Source organism: Oncorhynchus tshawytscha, linkage group LG12 (genome assembly GCF_018296145.1).
Source record: "Oncorhynchus tshawytscha isolate Ot180627B linkage group LG12, Otsh_v2.0, whole genome shotgun sequence".
NCBI classification, from domain to species: domain Eukaryota; kingdom Metazoa; phylum Chordata; class Actinopteri; order Salmoniformes; family Salmonidae; genus Oncorhynchus; species Oncorhynchus tshawytscha.
This window is the reverse complement of record NC_056440.1, coordinates 27,462,393-27,477,745: the sequence shown is the minus strand read 5'-3', so window position 1 is coordinate 27,477,745 and position 15,353 is coordinate 27,462,393. Positions and strand designations below refer to the sequence as shown.

The 15,353-nt window shown below is 44.1% G+C and overlaps 1 protein-coding gene across 5 annotated transcripts in view; it reads right to left on the bottom strand.

Annotated features, from left to right (window-relative positions):
* Positions 1–3,684: 3,684 nt before the first annotated feature.
* The window catches only part of LOC112248515 (AP-1 complex subunit beta-1), a 41,161-nt gene continuing 29,492 nt past the window's right edge, over positions 3,685–15,353 (bottom strand). For all 5 annotated transcript variants that reach the window (XM_024417611.2, XM_024417612.2, XM_024417610.2 and 2 more), the window contains 2 exons: positions 10,672–10,826; positions 3,685–5,669 (listed from right to left, as the gene is read on the bottom strand). In XM_024417611.2, the coding sequence (XP_024273379.1) occupies positions 5,595–5,669; positions 10,672–10,826 (230 nt within the window). In that variant the 3' untranslated portion in view covers positions 3,685–5,594. The remainder of the gene's footprint in view (positions 5,670–10,671; positions 10,827–15,353) is intronic.

The window sequence follows — 15,353 nt, the reverse complement described above, 5'->3', positions numbered from 1 at the left end:
GCCGACATGCATCTAAAAAAATAATTGGGGGAGTTTGCCACACCAAGATTTACATGCTCAAATCGCCACTGGAAAGGAGAACAGCACCCGGTTTGTTTGTGTAGCATCTGAATGCAAGAGCAAATTGTTTTTTGCATCGTAGAGGACCGAAATTGTTTTAGGTTGTGGCACTCAAGTGAGTGTGTGACTCATTGCGGGAAAAAGGCACCAGGAAAGAAACTTCGATGTCGCTCAGGTGTTCACTAGCAATTTTACCTCTGTTGCACGTTTCCATTTCCTGCAGGTACCCATTCTCCTGCATGCCAGCCTCCCTTTATGTTTCATTCATGACTCAAATGGCCTTGGGGATGTAAAGGACTTGTTAATTGTAAGGACTGTAAAATAATGTTGTGCTTTTGGAATTATTCCCATTCTGACTCTTTATGTTATAGACAATATGCTAGTTGAATGTAGAAATCGTAAAAGGTAATAATAGTTATATGCCTTACTTGTTTAACAATTTGTAATTCCAGTTGGATTTTGATGAAAGTAGCCTTGAAATGAATATTGTATAATGTTATGGTTATGATAGAGATTTAAACGTGTCTTCATTTTCAGGTTTGAATGAGGAAATGTATTCCCCTATGATTATTCTTTCAATAAAGTTAGTTTTATTATATCACTTTTTTGTCTTTCCTTATATGTAATAGTGAATGCTGTGTGTCATTTGTTTTGGTGCAGATGTGTGTGTGATCACCGAACATCCCATAGAATGAGAAAATTCCATCGGTCACTAAGAGGTCTGTAACCAATTCACAGTAAAAGGTACTTATATTCTGATTTTAGATGATCAATCCTTACAAAACAAGGAAAAGTCCATATCCTCCAAGCTTTTATCTATCATTATTTAGAATGTTTGGTTTGGGAGAAAAGCATTGATTTTCATATAAGACACATTTTCACATGTTTTTCTTGACTGATTTACAATTTGATTGATGTGTTGCTATTGTATGTCATATCAATTGAAAGAGCTGTTTTTCAGCTTTTAAAATATGTATCATGTTTTCATATAAGGTTTAACACCAGCAAATGATTCCAATTTATGCACACAGAGGTCATGATTCAGTAAAAATATGTACAATTCCCACCAGGCAGGAAAGGGTTATTAATGACAGTTATGACAGGGTTATTTGTCATTATGAAGCATTTAACATTGAACTTAACCCCTGCACGAATCATGGATCTTGGAGGTCTGGGAAAATGCGCTGTAAGTAACTATGCCTACATAACATTTTGCCTTGAAAACAGTTATCATGGGGAGACAAATCCACAATAATGTAGGCCTATGGCTTTGCAAAATCGAATGCTTTTAACCGAACGTTAAAACCTCTTCTTACCGAAACAATCACCTTATAGTAGTCCTACTGTCATTCATGTAGAGCCAGCCTACTTGTTGGATAGATTGGATGCGTATGGGTGTCTTGCTGTAGGGTAGTTGTCTACTGATATTGTCGACTATCATCATCTGATCCATGAAAGCAAACAAAAATTACAAAGCTAAATAAATGGTCTACTTCTTCTGGCCTAGGATGGCACGGAGAGCACCAGTACCTGTGCGCACCTGAAAAACAACGCAATGAGCGCTCTAAACAAATGATTGACTAAAGCAAACAATGATAAAATCAACGAATAAATCAAATGAATTTGGAATGAAGGCTTTAAAAAAACAAAACAAGGACAAATTGCAAACAAATGGCAGAAATGAGCACGTACAAAGGAAAGTCTATACGTACAGGAGCTCAGCTGAGGCCGAAATTCAGCACTGCTGAGTGGACAGCACCGCCACATAGAAATAAATGGTTTAAACCACAATGTCAAACTCATTCCAAGGAGGGCTGAGTGTCTGCAGGTTGTCATTCCTACCTTGTACTTGATTGATGAATTAAGGTCACTAACTAGTAAGGAAATCTCCTCACATGGTTGTCTAGGTCTTAATTGAAAGGACAAACCAAAAACCAGCAGACAGTAGGCCATCCATGGAATGAGTTTGACACCCCTATTTTAAACCATGACAGAGAGGTGGGGGCGTTGATTTAATTTGGATGCTTTAATTTTCATATTTACCACTACATTTCAAACAAATAGAGAATGGTTCAATTAGCATTATTTAGAAACCCTCCTAAAGTTAGCTCTCCTAAATGCAACAAAAAGCTAACATCTCATTCAGGGGAGCCAAGCCCCCCACCCCCGTAATTCACACCTTGATCCACAGGCTGTTCCATGTACTGTAGTAGCATATACTGTGTATGGTGCTGAGGAATATTAATTCAACCCACTGCTGGTAACAAGATTTGGGTTCCAGTCAACAAACCAACCACAAAATTGAGCAGTTTAGCTTATCCACCCACCCCAGTCACTCTTGGCAACTGCTAGATTGAGTGGGTACAGCTCAGAGAATGTAAAGCGTCGATCTACTAGCACTTCAAAACCTCACCCTCTTCTTGCTCCCAGTCTGTCATAGGGATAAATAAAGCCCTGAGCTCCAGATAAACCTTGGGTTTCACTCTGGACTCATGGAGAAAGAAGGGGTGAGGACAGAGAGAGAGGAGCAGGGATGAAAGGAGAGGAGAGCAGATGTGTGAAGGGATTAGGGTAGAGGAGAACAGGGATGAGGGGAGAGGGAACATCAAATTAGTATGCAAAGCTGTTTAAGGCTGCCCAACAATACTGTAAAAAAAATGACAGCTCACTCAACCGAGTGTGGACAGCCCTTCCGAAGGTCATTGTAAAGAGAACTGTAGATATGCCTATAATATACAACATGAACCCATTTGTTAATATGGAATCTGTATGTACATATTACATAAAAGGACAAATTATTTAAAACAACTTCTGATCATCTTCCCTACTTCAGAGACTTATAAAGCAGACATGTTCTCCCTGTCCATCAAGCAGTGTCTGCATATGTGGCCAAGTGTGGAAGAAGAGTTACTCATCAGATTGTAAATTCTACGAGTACAATACTAACCAGTGTTGCGATTGGCTTAGCCCTTTATATTACTGTATATATATATATATATATATATATATATATAATAATGTAAGATCTCAGTGTACAAAACATTAGCAACACCTTCCTAATATTGAGTTGCACCCTCCTTTGCCCTCAGAACAGCCTCAATGCGTTGGGGCATGGACTCTACAAGGTGTGGAAAGCGTTCCACAGGGATGCTGGCCCATGTTGACTCTAACGCTTCCCACAAGTTGGCTGGATGTCCTTTGGGTGGTGGACCGTTCTTGATAAACATGGGAAACTGTTGAGCGTGAAAAACCCAACAGCGTTGCAGTTCTTGACAAACTCAAACCAGTGCACCTGGCACCTACTACTATACTCCGTTCAAAGGCATTTAAACCTTTTGTCTTGCCCATTCACCCTCTTAGTTGCACACACACAATCCATGTCTCAAGGATTAAAAATCCTTCTTTAACCCCTCAATCTACACTGATTGAAGTGGATTTAACAGGTGACATCAATAATGAATCATAGCTTTCACCTGGATTCCCTTGATCAGTCTCATGGCAAGAGCAGGTGTTCCTAATGTTTTGTACACTCAGTGTATATCTTATGGAATCCTTATTGGATGGAACTAAACGTGGTATACCATTCCTAATTGATGATTCAAGTCAATTCATAAAATGCACTTGTGGCATTTGTGAATATATCTGATTTTTAATAGTTCTGTTTCAAATGATGTACACACAAACGGTCAATCAAAAAAACATTAGATTTCTCCTTTACAGCTTCATCACATACACACTAGTCAGTTTTCACCACACACAGACCAAGTAAATCCACTCATCTCCAAGTAGTGAAAGTGCTCACTGTGGAGATGTTCCAGAGGGTTCTGATTCAATGACTCAAAAGTTTAAATAACCAATTCATTTTCCAAAGAGACTAGGTAAAACAGAATGGTGAAGTTGAGTTGGTCAGATTTTCTTCATACAAAAGACTTCATGATGTGTGCTACCTCTACAGTTAGTTTCCTATACAGATAAAGTATAGAACATACAGGTGGTTTGAAGCCTCTATGACAGGTGGCAGAGGTACTTGACCAACTAAGAGGGGAGGAGAATGCAACAACCTGGCAGGGAGCCCAAGCAGCCCTGATTAACAGAGCGCACACAGCAGAAACAACATCCAAACATCTGTGGCCCTCGCCCGCCTGCATGCCCAGAGTTAAAACTTCAATCACACTGCAAACACAAACCTGGGAATACATAATGGAATTACTTTAAAGAAGAAAAGGGGCAAGAATTAGGAAAAGAAAAGGTATTGTATGTAGTAGTGAGGCGTATATTGCTGAGTTTACACAGGCAGCCCAATTCTGATCTATTTGGCAATAATTGGTCTTTTGACGAATCAGATCAGATCTTTCGCCAATAATTGGGCAAAATATCAGAATTGGGCTGCCTGTGTTAATGTAGCCTTAGTTGCTCCAACCATCTCTAATAACAAATAGCACACAGGCACCCCAACACACAAATACATGCACACACACACACACACGGGAGAGAGAGACCTGCTCCAAGAGACAGCAGAGATTGAGTACAACAACAATAAACAAGCCCAATGGGCACATCAAGAGCAAACAACAAACTAAACACATGTGTGACATGGTGTGTTCCAAAACATTTAGTGTCTCTTACTAGCTGGGACATCACATCCCTTTAAAAGAAAAAGGAGGAGAGTGTTTGTGAGAGAGAAGTGAAGACATCGAGAGGGGTGGCGGGGGGGGCTGAGGGGTGAGTGAAGTGAGAACAGGAACACAGCAGGTGCTTCACAGCCCCAAGATATGGGGAAACAATGTGTCTGTACTGCCACATTTTAATGTGAAGCACCAAAAGGTATGCTGACAGTAGAGATTTAACTGCTGATTACACACACTAAATATAGGTACTAATTTGCAGAGACGCGAGGTGAGATAATCGTGAAAAGAGAAGACATCAGGGGGGTATGGAGAAACAGTCACAAGGATCACAAGGATCGCATCAGTCTCCCCCAGCAGCACTAGCTGAAAATCCCTACCAGGTGTGTCCCAGATTAGAGGCTCATGGGAGAAGGGTGAACTGAATCAGATCAGCACGGGCTGGACTGGAGTTAGGCCATCATGCAAGGGAGATCTGACATGGTAGTGAGCTCTCATTGAAGACCGACTAGACTTGGTGGGTTATGGGAAACACAACCCCAACCATGTTCAAGGTGAAGAAGACAAAGGCCATTCCAACTATTGATGTGGGTGACAGGATTGGTCTATAGAAAGCTTTGGGACCATGAGGGCTAGAGACTTCAGACTTAAATCAGATAAGGACTTGTAGAGTGGAGGGTTAGTGCTTGACAGAAAGAACAGATAGAAACCAGAGTCCCCAGGGAGGCACACAGACAGACAGCAAAGTTGGAGATTCTACAAGGGAAGGGTCTTTCAAAAGCCTGTATGTCAGGAGAAGGGGGAGGAGAGGGTCAGGACGGTTGGGGGTCCAGGAGGTCCCTCCAGTCAGGGCCAGTCTCCAGTCTCCATGCCTCAGGTTGCGCCCCCTACTTCAGCCCTGTCAGGGGTTCAGTTCTTCAGCACTGCCTCGTAGCACTGGAACACACACTGGGACACCTCTGGTGCTCTGCACTTCAGAGAGATCTGAGGAGAGAGAAGAGAGAGTTAGTTACTACATGGTCTGGCTGGGCAAGGAGATAGTCGTCTTTCTGTTAGCAGGTGTTAGGTGTTGAGAGCACCTGGTCAAGAAGAACACTAGTTCAGATGTTCAGCCAAAGCAAAACAGTTTCAAAAGCCAGCGTGACATGGAGAACAAACGTCAGGTAGAAGCTATTGTTTTAGAAAGACATGGACAAGCTAGCGAAGCAGTCAACAATATACAGTACATGATTATTTAATAACTCAAATCAACAAAACAGCTCAGTGTCATTTCTTCATAAACAACAAATATAATCTCTCATGTGGAGCAGCTGCTGCCCTCGTCTTTATCTCAGGAGTCAAGTGCTATGAGAGATGAACTATAGTTCAGTGATCTAAAACAGAATCACACCTTTCCTGGTCATCATTTGACCGAACATCCTTGAGAGAGCCTTTTCAGGGATGAGGAAGCTGTATGGACGGGATGAAGGCTAATTCGCCGGGCCACTTTTTCATACCTTCAAGAAAAGCTCCTTTCGATAGTCTAGTCAGTTAGTGCAATGCAACTGTAATGGCAGGACTTTAAGCACCGTCTGTTTAATAAGCATGGTAATTATTTCAGCAGCTTCACTGACTCATGACTGAAGAGTGAATAGCTCCCAACCTCCTCTATTCCCACCATTTCAGCAGAGGCATTTTGTTTCATTTTATTTGCGGGGGAGAATTTATTAGCATTATAAATGCTGCCTTTATTCAATCTTATCAGCTTGGAGCAGAAAAAAAAAAATGTCTCATTCCTTCTTTCCTTGTGAAGTTGAGTGTTGCTGCAGGAACTAATAGAGCTCTTAGAGGCGGTTTCCTTTTCATTAGAGTCATGCAGGAAAAGCTCAAAATTCTGTGTGTAGCTTTTCATTAGCAGTACTACTGTAGCCGTTTTTGCAGTCATGCAGGAAAAGCTCAAAACTTCTGTGTACTACTGTAGCCGTGCGTTTGCAGCAGTACTACTGTAGCCGTGCGTTTGCAGCAGTACTACTGTAGCCGTTTGCAGCAGTACTACTGTAGCCGTGCGTTTGCAGCAGTACTACTTCGTGCGTTTGCAGCAGTACTACTGTAGCCGTGCGTTTGCAGCAGTACTACTGTAGCCGTGCGTTTGCAGCAGTACTACTGTAGCCGTGCGTTTGCAGCAGTACTACTGTAGCCGTGCGTTTGCGGTGCCAGGGTGATTGTGTGGTGATTGACAGTCCCGGCTGGCTCGTGCTTAGCAGTTCTAATAGCAATTGTCATTAACTGGCCAGAAGCATTTGAAGTCCCATTAGACAGAGGTTCACACCAGGTCCCTCTCTGACCCATGGGACAGGAGATCACACTGCTGTACCATGGTGACAGAGTGTCCCCCAGCACTGCATTGGTACATTCCACAATGCTGCGCTAGACGAGTGGGAACACTACACAACTCCTCCCTCCAGGGCTGCCGCTGCTCTGTGTACTGCTGGCTCTTTACTAATGCATAATGGTGCTGGCATGATTAGTCAGAAACACACAACCTAGGCCAAGTTGGAGAAAATGAGGCCTAGCTGGCTGTCATAAGGATCAGCTTATTAAACCAGGTTGTAGAAAAGCTCTGATCAACTAGGCTTACATGGTGTGTGGGCATTTTGCTTAAGGCTTTGTAAAATGCTGCTGAATAATCTGCCTGTGAGTCAATATGAGGGTGGCGTGTGAAGGAGAGAGTGAGAGAATAAAGGACAGAGGAGAAAAATAACTAGCTGTAGAAAACAGTGACTGGTAGAAACAGTGCAGGTGGGTGGTGGTAGTGTTTTAGGAGAATGGAAGAAGATGTAGGAAGATGTAAAGATGCTGTGATTTCTGCACCATATAAGGATATCCGAGATTGAACGATGAGTGGGGGAAGAAGGAGAGCTGAAAGTTGAGTACATAGAAGTTGTGTATGGTGGCACGGTCATGGCGCTGGCTGTACCAGAGCACCATTCTCCCACAAACCCCTGCAATTAGCCACTCTTGGGGTGGGGGGAGTGAACCAGCCCTTGCCATTGGTCATGCTGTTGCCATGGGGACAAGAGGTGAGGGCCCAGTGCTCCACTTTAAAAAGACAGAGCTAAGAAGCTGAGAATCATGGGATAACTGGCACCAAATAGGTGGGGTGATGGAGGAGCATTGGGGTTAGCAACGTTACATTAGAGTAGACCCAGTTAGTATAGAAGGTTTGGTTGTTTAGCAACTTCTCTCAAATACATTATTACAGTTGTTGGTTACCCAGCAAATTTTTGCCATATTAGCATAGACATGACATCAGTCAAGACACCTCAAAATGGTATCAAGAACAAGACACAACTAGCTGAAACGAGCCACTTACGACTCCCCACATGGCAGCTTCTTGGCATTATTGTTAGCTATCTGGCCATCCAGAATTACAACAGACTTTTGCCCCACTGAATCACGCGCATCGCTTGTGACGTTGTCAGCTAGCCAATATATAGAGTTAGGATGGCATCATTTCTTAACTGATGTCAGCTTTACTGCCTTTCTACAGGGAGCTGTGGAATCTTCCCACAGGCTGAGTACGATCCACAGTGTTCTTTTCTCATGCTAAAAATAACTGCTCAACACAAGCATGTGTCAGGTTGACTTTCACGTGTTGTACTGAGAGAGCATCAGATCCATGCAGCAGCAGCACAGAGATGTGAGAGTGCATGCTGCACATGTGAAAAATGTTAGCATCTTCAGTGAAGATCCAGATCTTCTGATGGTAGTCATCTGTAGGGAGGAAGAGAGCCTTAAGGGGTAGTAGGAATAGGAGAAAGCAACAGAAAGAGGGCATATCCTGACAGGTGTTCAGGCTGAGATATATATATGAAAAGAAGAAAAAAAAACTCAAAATCCTAGACAAATTAAGAACAGCACAAGTGGAGACAAAAACACATCAACTACAAAAATGACTACAGACATACTAACAGAACAAGACAAACAAGTCAAGGGCTGATCAAACACCTCAGTTGAGTCATTTCACAGACTGAAAACTCATTCATCTCCTGAACGAAAATACCAATAGACCAACAAATACAGAGGCTTCAACCACTGACAGATGAGTCAAGCTGAATGCACAATGAACTGTGGAGGAATTACATTTAAAATGCTACATTTGAGCGAGATGGATAAAACAGATTGACTGACTGAAATGGACTCATTTGGGCTGGGGAAAGAATACAGTAAATGCATGTATAATGAATAAAAACATGATCATAAAGCACATTGACAAACGAGATGGGCTGAGGAGTCACGTCAAGGTCACTGTTCTGAAATACTCATGCACAATGTCCTGGGCTACTGCTAATAACCAAGTAAGCAGACAACAGTACACTGACACACAATGCGTCACAAATGAAACAATACCCACAGACACCCCCCCTCAGGTGAAATACTCTTAGCCAGCAGGGTTGGTGATGATGACTCACTCACCCATACACACTCCAGATCATCCCCATCTCTATTCACCCGCACACTCCAGATCATCCCCATCTCTATTCACCCGCACACTCCAGATCATCCCCATCTCTATTCACCCGCACACTCCAGATCATCCCCATCTCTATTCATCCCCACACTCCAGATCCTGCCCATCTCTATTCATCCCTACACTCCAGATCATCCCCATCTCTATTCATCCCTACACTCCAGATCATCCTCACACTCCAGATCATCCTCACACTCCAGATCATCCTCACACTCCAGATCATGCCCATCTCTATTCATCCCCACTCCATCCCTACACTCCAGATCATGCCCATCTCTATTCATCCCTACACTTCAGATCATGCCCATCTCTATTCATCCCTACACTTCAGATCATGCCCATCTCTATTCATCCCCACACTCCAGATCATCCCCATCTCTATTCATCCCCACTCCATCCCTACACTCCAGATCATGCCCATCTCCATTCATCCCTACACTCCAGATCATGCCCATCTCTATTCATCCCCACTCCAGATCATCCCCATCTCTATTCATCCCCACTCCATCCCTACACTCCAGATCATGCCCACCTCCATTCATCCCTACACTTCAGATCATCCCCATCTCTATTCATCCCCACTCCATCCCGACACTCCAGATCATGCCCATCTCTATTCATCCCTACACTCCAGATCACCCCCATCTCTATTCATCCCCACTCCATCCCTACACTCCAGATCATGCCCATCTCTATTCATCCCTACACTTCAGATCATGCCCATCTCTATTCATCCCTACACTTCAGATCATGCCCATCTCTATTCATCCCCACACTCCAGATCATCCCCATCTCTATTCATCCCCACTCCATCCCTACACTCCAGATCATGCCCATCTCCATTCATCCCTACACTCCAGATCATGCCCATCTCTATTCATCCCTACACTCCAGATCATCCCCATCTCTATTCATCCCCACTCCATCCCTACACTCCAGATCATGCCCACCTCCATTCATCCCGACACTCCAGATCATGCCCATCTCTATTCATCCCGACACTCCAGATCATGCCCATCTCTATTCATCCCGACACTCCAGATCATGCCCATCTCTATTCATCCCGACACTGCCCATCTCTATTCATCCCGACACTCCAGATCATGCCCATCTCTATTCATCCCGACACTCCAGATCATGCCCATCTCTATTCATCCCGACACTCCAGATCATGCCCATCTCTATTCATCCCGACACTCCAGATCATGCCCATCTCTATTCATCCCGACACTCCAGATCATGCCCATCTCTATTCATCCCGACACTCCAGATCATGCCCATCTCTATTTATCCCGACACTCCAGATCATGCCCATCTCTATTTATCCCTACACTCCAGATCATGCCCATCTCTATTCATCCCCACTCCATCCCTACACTCCGCTCTGCTGTCATTGAAGTGATTCTTATCCACCCGTCTTTCCTAGATTTCTCTCCTTTAATAAAAAGTTGTTCTCAGTCCCTCCCCTGTGCTCACCGTGTAGTTGGGATTTCCAGCCTGCACCCTCAGTTCAGCCAGCACCCAGATGCCATTGGACAGTTTGATGGACATGTAAAGCATGTCCTGGCCCTCCACCGTGCGCTTGGCTATGGTGAAGATGTTACTGCCCTGCAGCTTGCTGCTGGCTGCATCTGTTTTGGGGGATAAGAGAATAACCCTCAAACACAATCTGTGTCACTTCTTAAACTTGAAATACACAGTTCACATTTTAAAACGTTATATTGTCAGTGACTTCAGAAAGTTCAAACCCCAGACCTTTTCCACATTTTGTTACTATACAGCCTTATTCTAAAATGTATTAAATATATATTTTTTGCAATCTACACAAAATACCTATAATGACAAAGAAAAACATGGGTTTAGAAATATGTGCACATTTATTAAAAATAAAAACAGAAATACCTTATTTACATAAGTATTCAGACCCTTTGCTATGAGACTCAAAATTGAGCTTAGGCGCATCTGTTTCCATTGATCATCCTTGAGATGTATCTACAACCTGGGAGTTCACCTGTGGTAAATTCAATTGACTGGACATTTTATTTATTTATTTCACCTTTATTTAACCAGGTAGGACAGTTGATAACAAGTTCTCATTTACAACTGCGACCTGGACAAGATACAGCAAAGCAGTGCGACACAGAGTTACACATGGGATAAACAAACGTACAGTCAATAACACAATAGAAAAATCTATATACAGTGTGTGCAAATGTAGTAAGATTAGGGAGGTAAGGCAATAAATATTCCATAGTGGCGAAATAATTACAATTTAGCAATTAAACACTGGAGTAGTAGATGTGCAAAAGATGAATGTGCAAGTAGAGATACTGGGGTGCAAAGGAGCAACAACAACAAAAAATAGCATGGGGATGAGGTAGTTGGGTGGGCTATTTACAGATGGGCTATATACAGGTGCAATGATCGGTATGCTGCTCTGACAGCTGATGCATAAAGTTAGTGAGGGAGATGAGTCTCCAGCTTCAGTGATTTCTGCAATTCATTCCTGTCATTGGCAGCAAAGAACTGGAAAGGCGGCCAAAGGATGAGTTGCATTTAGTTTTACTTGCATTTAAGAGCAGTTGGAGGCCACGGAAGGAGTGTTGCATGGTATTGAAGCTCGTCTGGAGGTTAGTTAACACAGCGTCCAAAGAAGGGCCAGATGTATACAGAACGGTTTCGTCTGTGTAGAGGTGGATCAGAGACTCACCAGCAGCAAAAGCGACATCATTTGTGTACAGAGAAAAGAGTTGGCCCGAGAATTGAACCCTTTGGCACTCCCATAGAGACTGCCAGAGGTCCGGACCACAGGCCCTCCGATTTGACACACTGAACTCTGTCAGATAAGTAGTTGGTGAACCAGGCAAGGCAGTCATTTGAGAAACCAAGGCTGTTGAGTCTGTCGATAAGAATGGGGTGATTGACAGTAGAAATCCTTGGCCAGGTCGATGAAGACAGCTGCACAGTACTGTCTTTTATCGATGGCGGTTATGATATCGTTTAGGACCTTGAGCGTGACTGAGGTGCACCAGCTCGGAAACCAGCTTGCATAGCGGAGAAGGTACTGTGAGATTTGAAATGGTCGGTGATCTGTTTAACTTGGCTTTCGAAGGCAAAAGGCAGGGTAGGATAGATATAGGTCTGTAACAGTTTGGGTCTAGAGTGTCTCCGATGACCGCGGAAGCTTTCCCATCTTTAGGGATATCAGACAATACGAGAGAGAGGTTGAACAGACTAGTAATAGGGGTTGCAACAATTGCGGCAGATCATTTTAGAAAAAGAGGGTCCAGATTGTTTAGCCCTGCTGATTTGTAGGGGTCCAGATTTTGCAGCTCTTTCAGAACATCAGCTATCTGGATTTGGGTGAAGGAGAAATGGGGGAGGCTTGGGCAAGTTGCTGTGGGGGGGTGCAGAGCTGTTGACCGGGGTAGGGGTAGCCAGGTGGAAAGCATGGCCAGCCGTAGAAAAGTTGCATATCGTGGGGGCTATTCTATTCTAATGTAGTACGCCACAGGATGTTTTTGTGCTGGTCAAGGGCAGTCCGGTCTGGAGTGAACCAAGGGCTATATCTGTTGATAGTTCTAAATGTTTTTGAACGGGGCATGCTTATTTAAGATGGTGAGGAAAGCACTTTTAAAGAATAACCAGGCATCCTCTACTGATGGAATAAGGTCAATATCCTTCCAGGATACCCGGGCCAGGTCGATTAGAAAGGCCTGCTTGCTGAAGTGTTTTAGGGAGCAATTGACAGTGATGAGGGTTGGTCCTTTGACCGCGGACCCATTACAATGAGGCAATGAGGCAGTGATTGCTGAGATCCTGGTTGAAGACAGCAGAGGTGTATTTATAGGGCAGGTTGGTCAGGATTATATCTAAGAGGGTGCCCATGGTTACATATTTAGGGTTGGTAGGTTCCGTGATAATTTGTGTGAGATTGAGGGCATCTAGTTTAGATTGTAGGACGGACGGCCGGGGTGTTAAGCATGTTCCAGTTTAGGTCACCTAACAGTACAAACTCTCAACATATGATGTCCAGGGCACGGCGAGGGGGGTGGGGGGGTGGGTCTATAACAAGTGGCATCCGTGAGAGACTTGTTTCTGGAAAAGTGTATTTTTAAAAGTAGAAGCTCGAACTTTTTGGGCACAGACCTGGATAGCATGACAGAACTCTACAGGCTAACCACCCCCTTTGGCAGTTTTAACTTGGTGGAAAATGTTGTAGTTAGGGATGGAAACTTCAGAATTTTTGGTGGGCTTCCTAAGCCAGGATTCAGACACGGCTAGGACATCAGGGTTGGCGGTGTGCTAAAGCAGTGAATAAAACAAACATAGGGAGAGGGCTTCTGATGGTAACATGCATGAAACCAAGGCTTTTACGGTTACAGAAGTCAACAAATGATAGCGCCTGGGGAATAGGAGTGGAACTGGCTGCTACAGAGCCTGGGTTAACCTCTACATCACCAGAGGAACAGGGGAAGAGTAGGATAAGGGTACGGCTAAAGGATATAAGAACTGGTCATCTAGTGTGTTGGGGACAGAATAAAAGGAACAGATTTCTGGGAGTGGTAGAATAGATTCAAGGCCTAATGTACAGAGAAGGGTATGGTAGGATGTGAGTACAGTGGAGGTAAACCTAGGCATTGAGTGACGATGAGACGCGTAAGCCAGGTGAGGTCTCCGCATGTGTGTGGGGTGGGACAAAAGAGCTATCTAAGGCATTTTGGAGCTAGACAGAGGGCTCTACAGTGAAATACAACATTAAGAACTAGCCAAGACAGCAGTAGACAAGGCATATTGACAGAGAGGCATAAAGCAATCAGAGGTGTTGATCAGGAGAGCTAAGACAACAACGAGTAAATGGCGATGAATGGGCAGAGCGGGTCAGTTAGGTACATAGAGGACCGGAGATTGAGGCTTGGGCCGACAGGTAAACAAAATGAGGTACCGTGTTATTGAAAAGTCCAGTTGGCATCAGCTGTGTAGCCGAGTGATCATTGGGTCAAAAGAGAAGCAATAGTTTGTAAAGGCACACACCTATCATCAAAAAAAGGTCCAACAGTTGACTGTTAATGTCAGAGCAAAAACCAAGCCCTGAGGTCGAAGGAATTGTCCGTAGAGCTCCGAGGCAGGATTGTGTCAAGGCACAGATCTGGGGAAGGGTAACAAAACATTTCTGCAGCACTGAAGGTCCCCAAGAACACAGTGGCATCCACCATTCTTAAATGGAAGACTGGAACCACCAACACTTTTCAGAGAGCTGGCCACCCGGCCAAACTGAGCAATTGGGGGGGGAGAAGGGCCTTTGTCAGAGTGACCATCAGGGTCTTGGTCACCTCCCAGACCTCTCCAGAGCTCCAGAGTTCTTCTGTGGAGACAGCTGTATTTCTGGAAGGTTCTCTATCTCTGCAGCCCTCCACCAATCATTTATGGTAGAGTGGCCAGATGGAAGCCACGCCTCAGTAAAAGGTACGACAGCCTGTTTGGAGTTTGCCAAAAGGCACCTAAAGACTCAGACCATGAGAAACAAGATTCTCTGGTCTGATGAAACCAAGATCGAACTCTTTGGCCTGAATGCCAACCGTCACGCCTGGAGGAAACCTGGCACCATCCCTACGGTGAAGCACAGTGGTGTCAGCATCATGCTTTGGGGATGTTTTACAGTGACTGGAAGACTAGTCAGGATCGAGGAAAAGATTAATGGAGCAAAGTACAGAGAGATCCTGCTCCAGAGTGCTCAGGACCTCAGACTGGGGCGAATGTTCACCTTCCAACAGGACAATGACCCTAAGCACACAGCCAAGACAACGCAGGAGTGGCTTCAGGACAAGTCTCTGAATGTCCTTGAGTGGCCCAGCCAGTGCCCGGACTTGAACCTGATCAAACGTCTCTGGAGAGACCTGAAAATAGCTGTGCAGCAACACTCCCCATCCAAACTGAAAGAGCTTCAGAGGATCTGCAGAGAAGAATGTGAGAAACCCCCCAAATACAGGTGTGCCAAGCTTATAGAGTCCTACCCATGAAGACTATGCTAAAATCGCTGCCAAAGGTGCTTCAACAAAGTACTGAGTAAAGGGTCTGAATACTTGTCAAATTTAATTGTAACAGTTAATAAATTTGTACAATTTATAAAATCCTGTTTTTGCTTTGTCATTATGGGG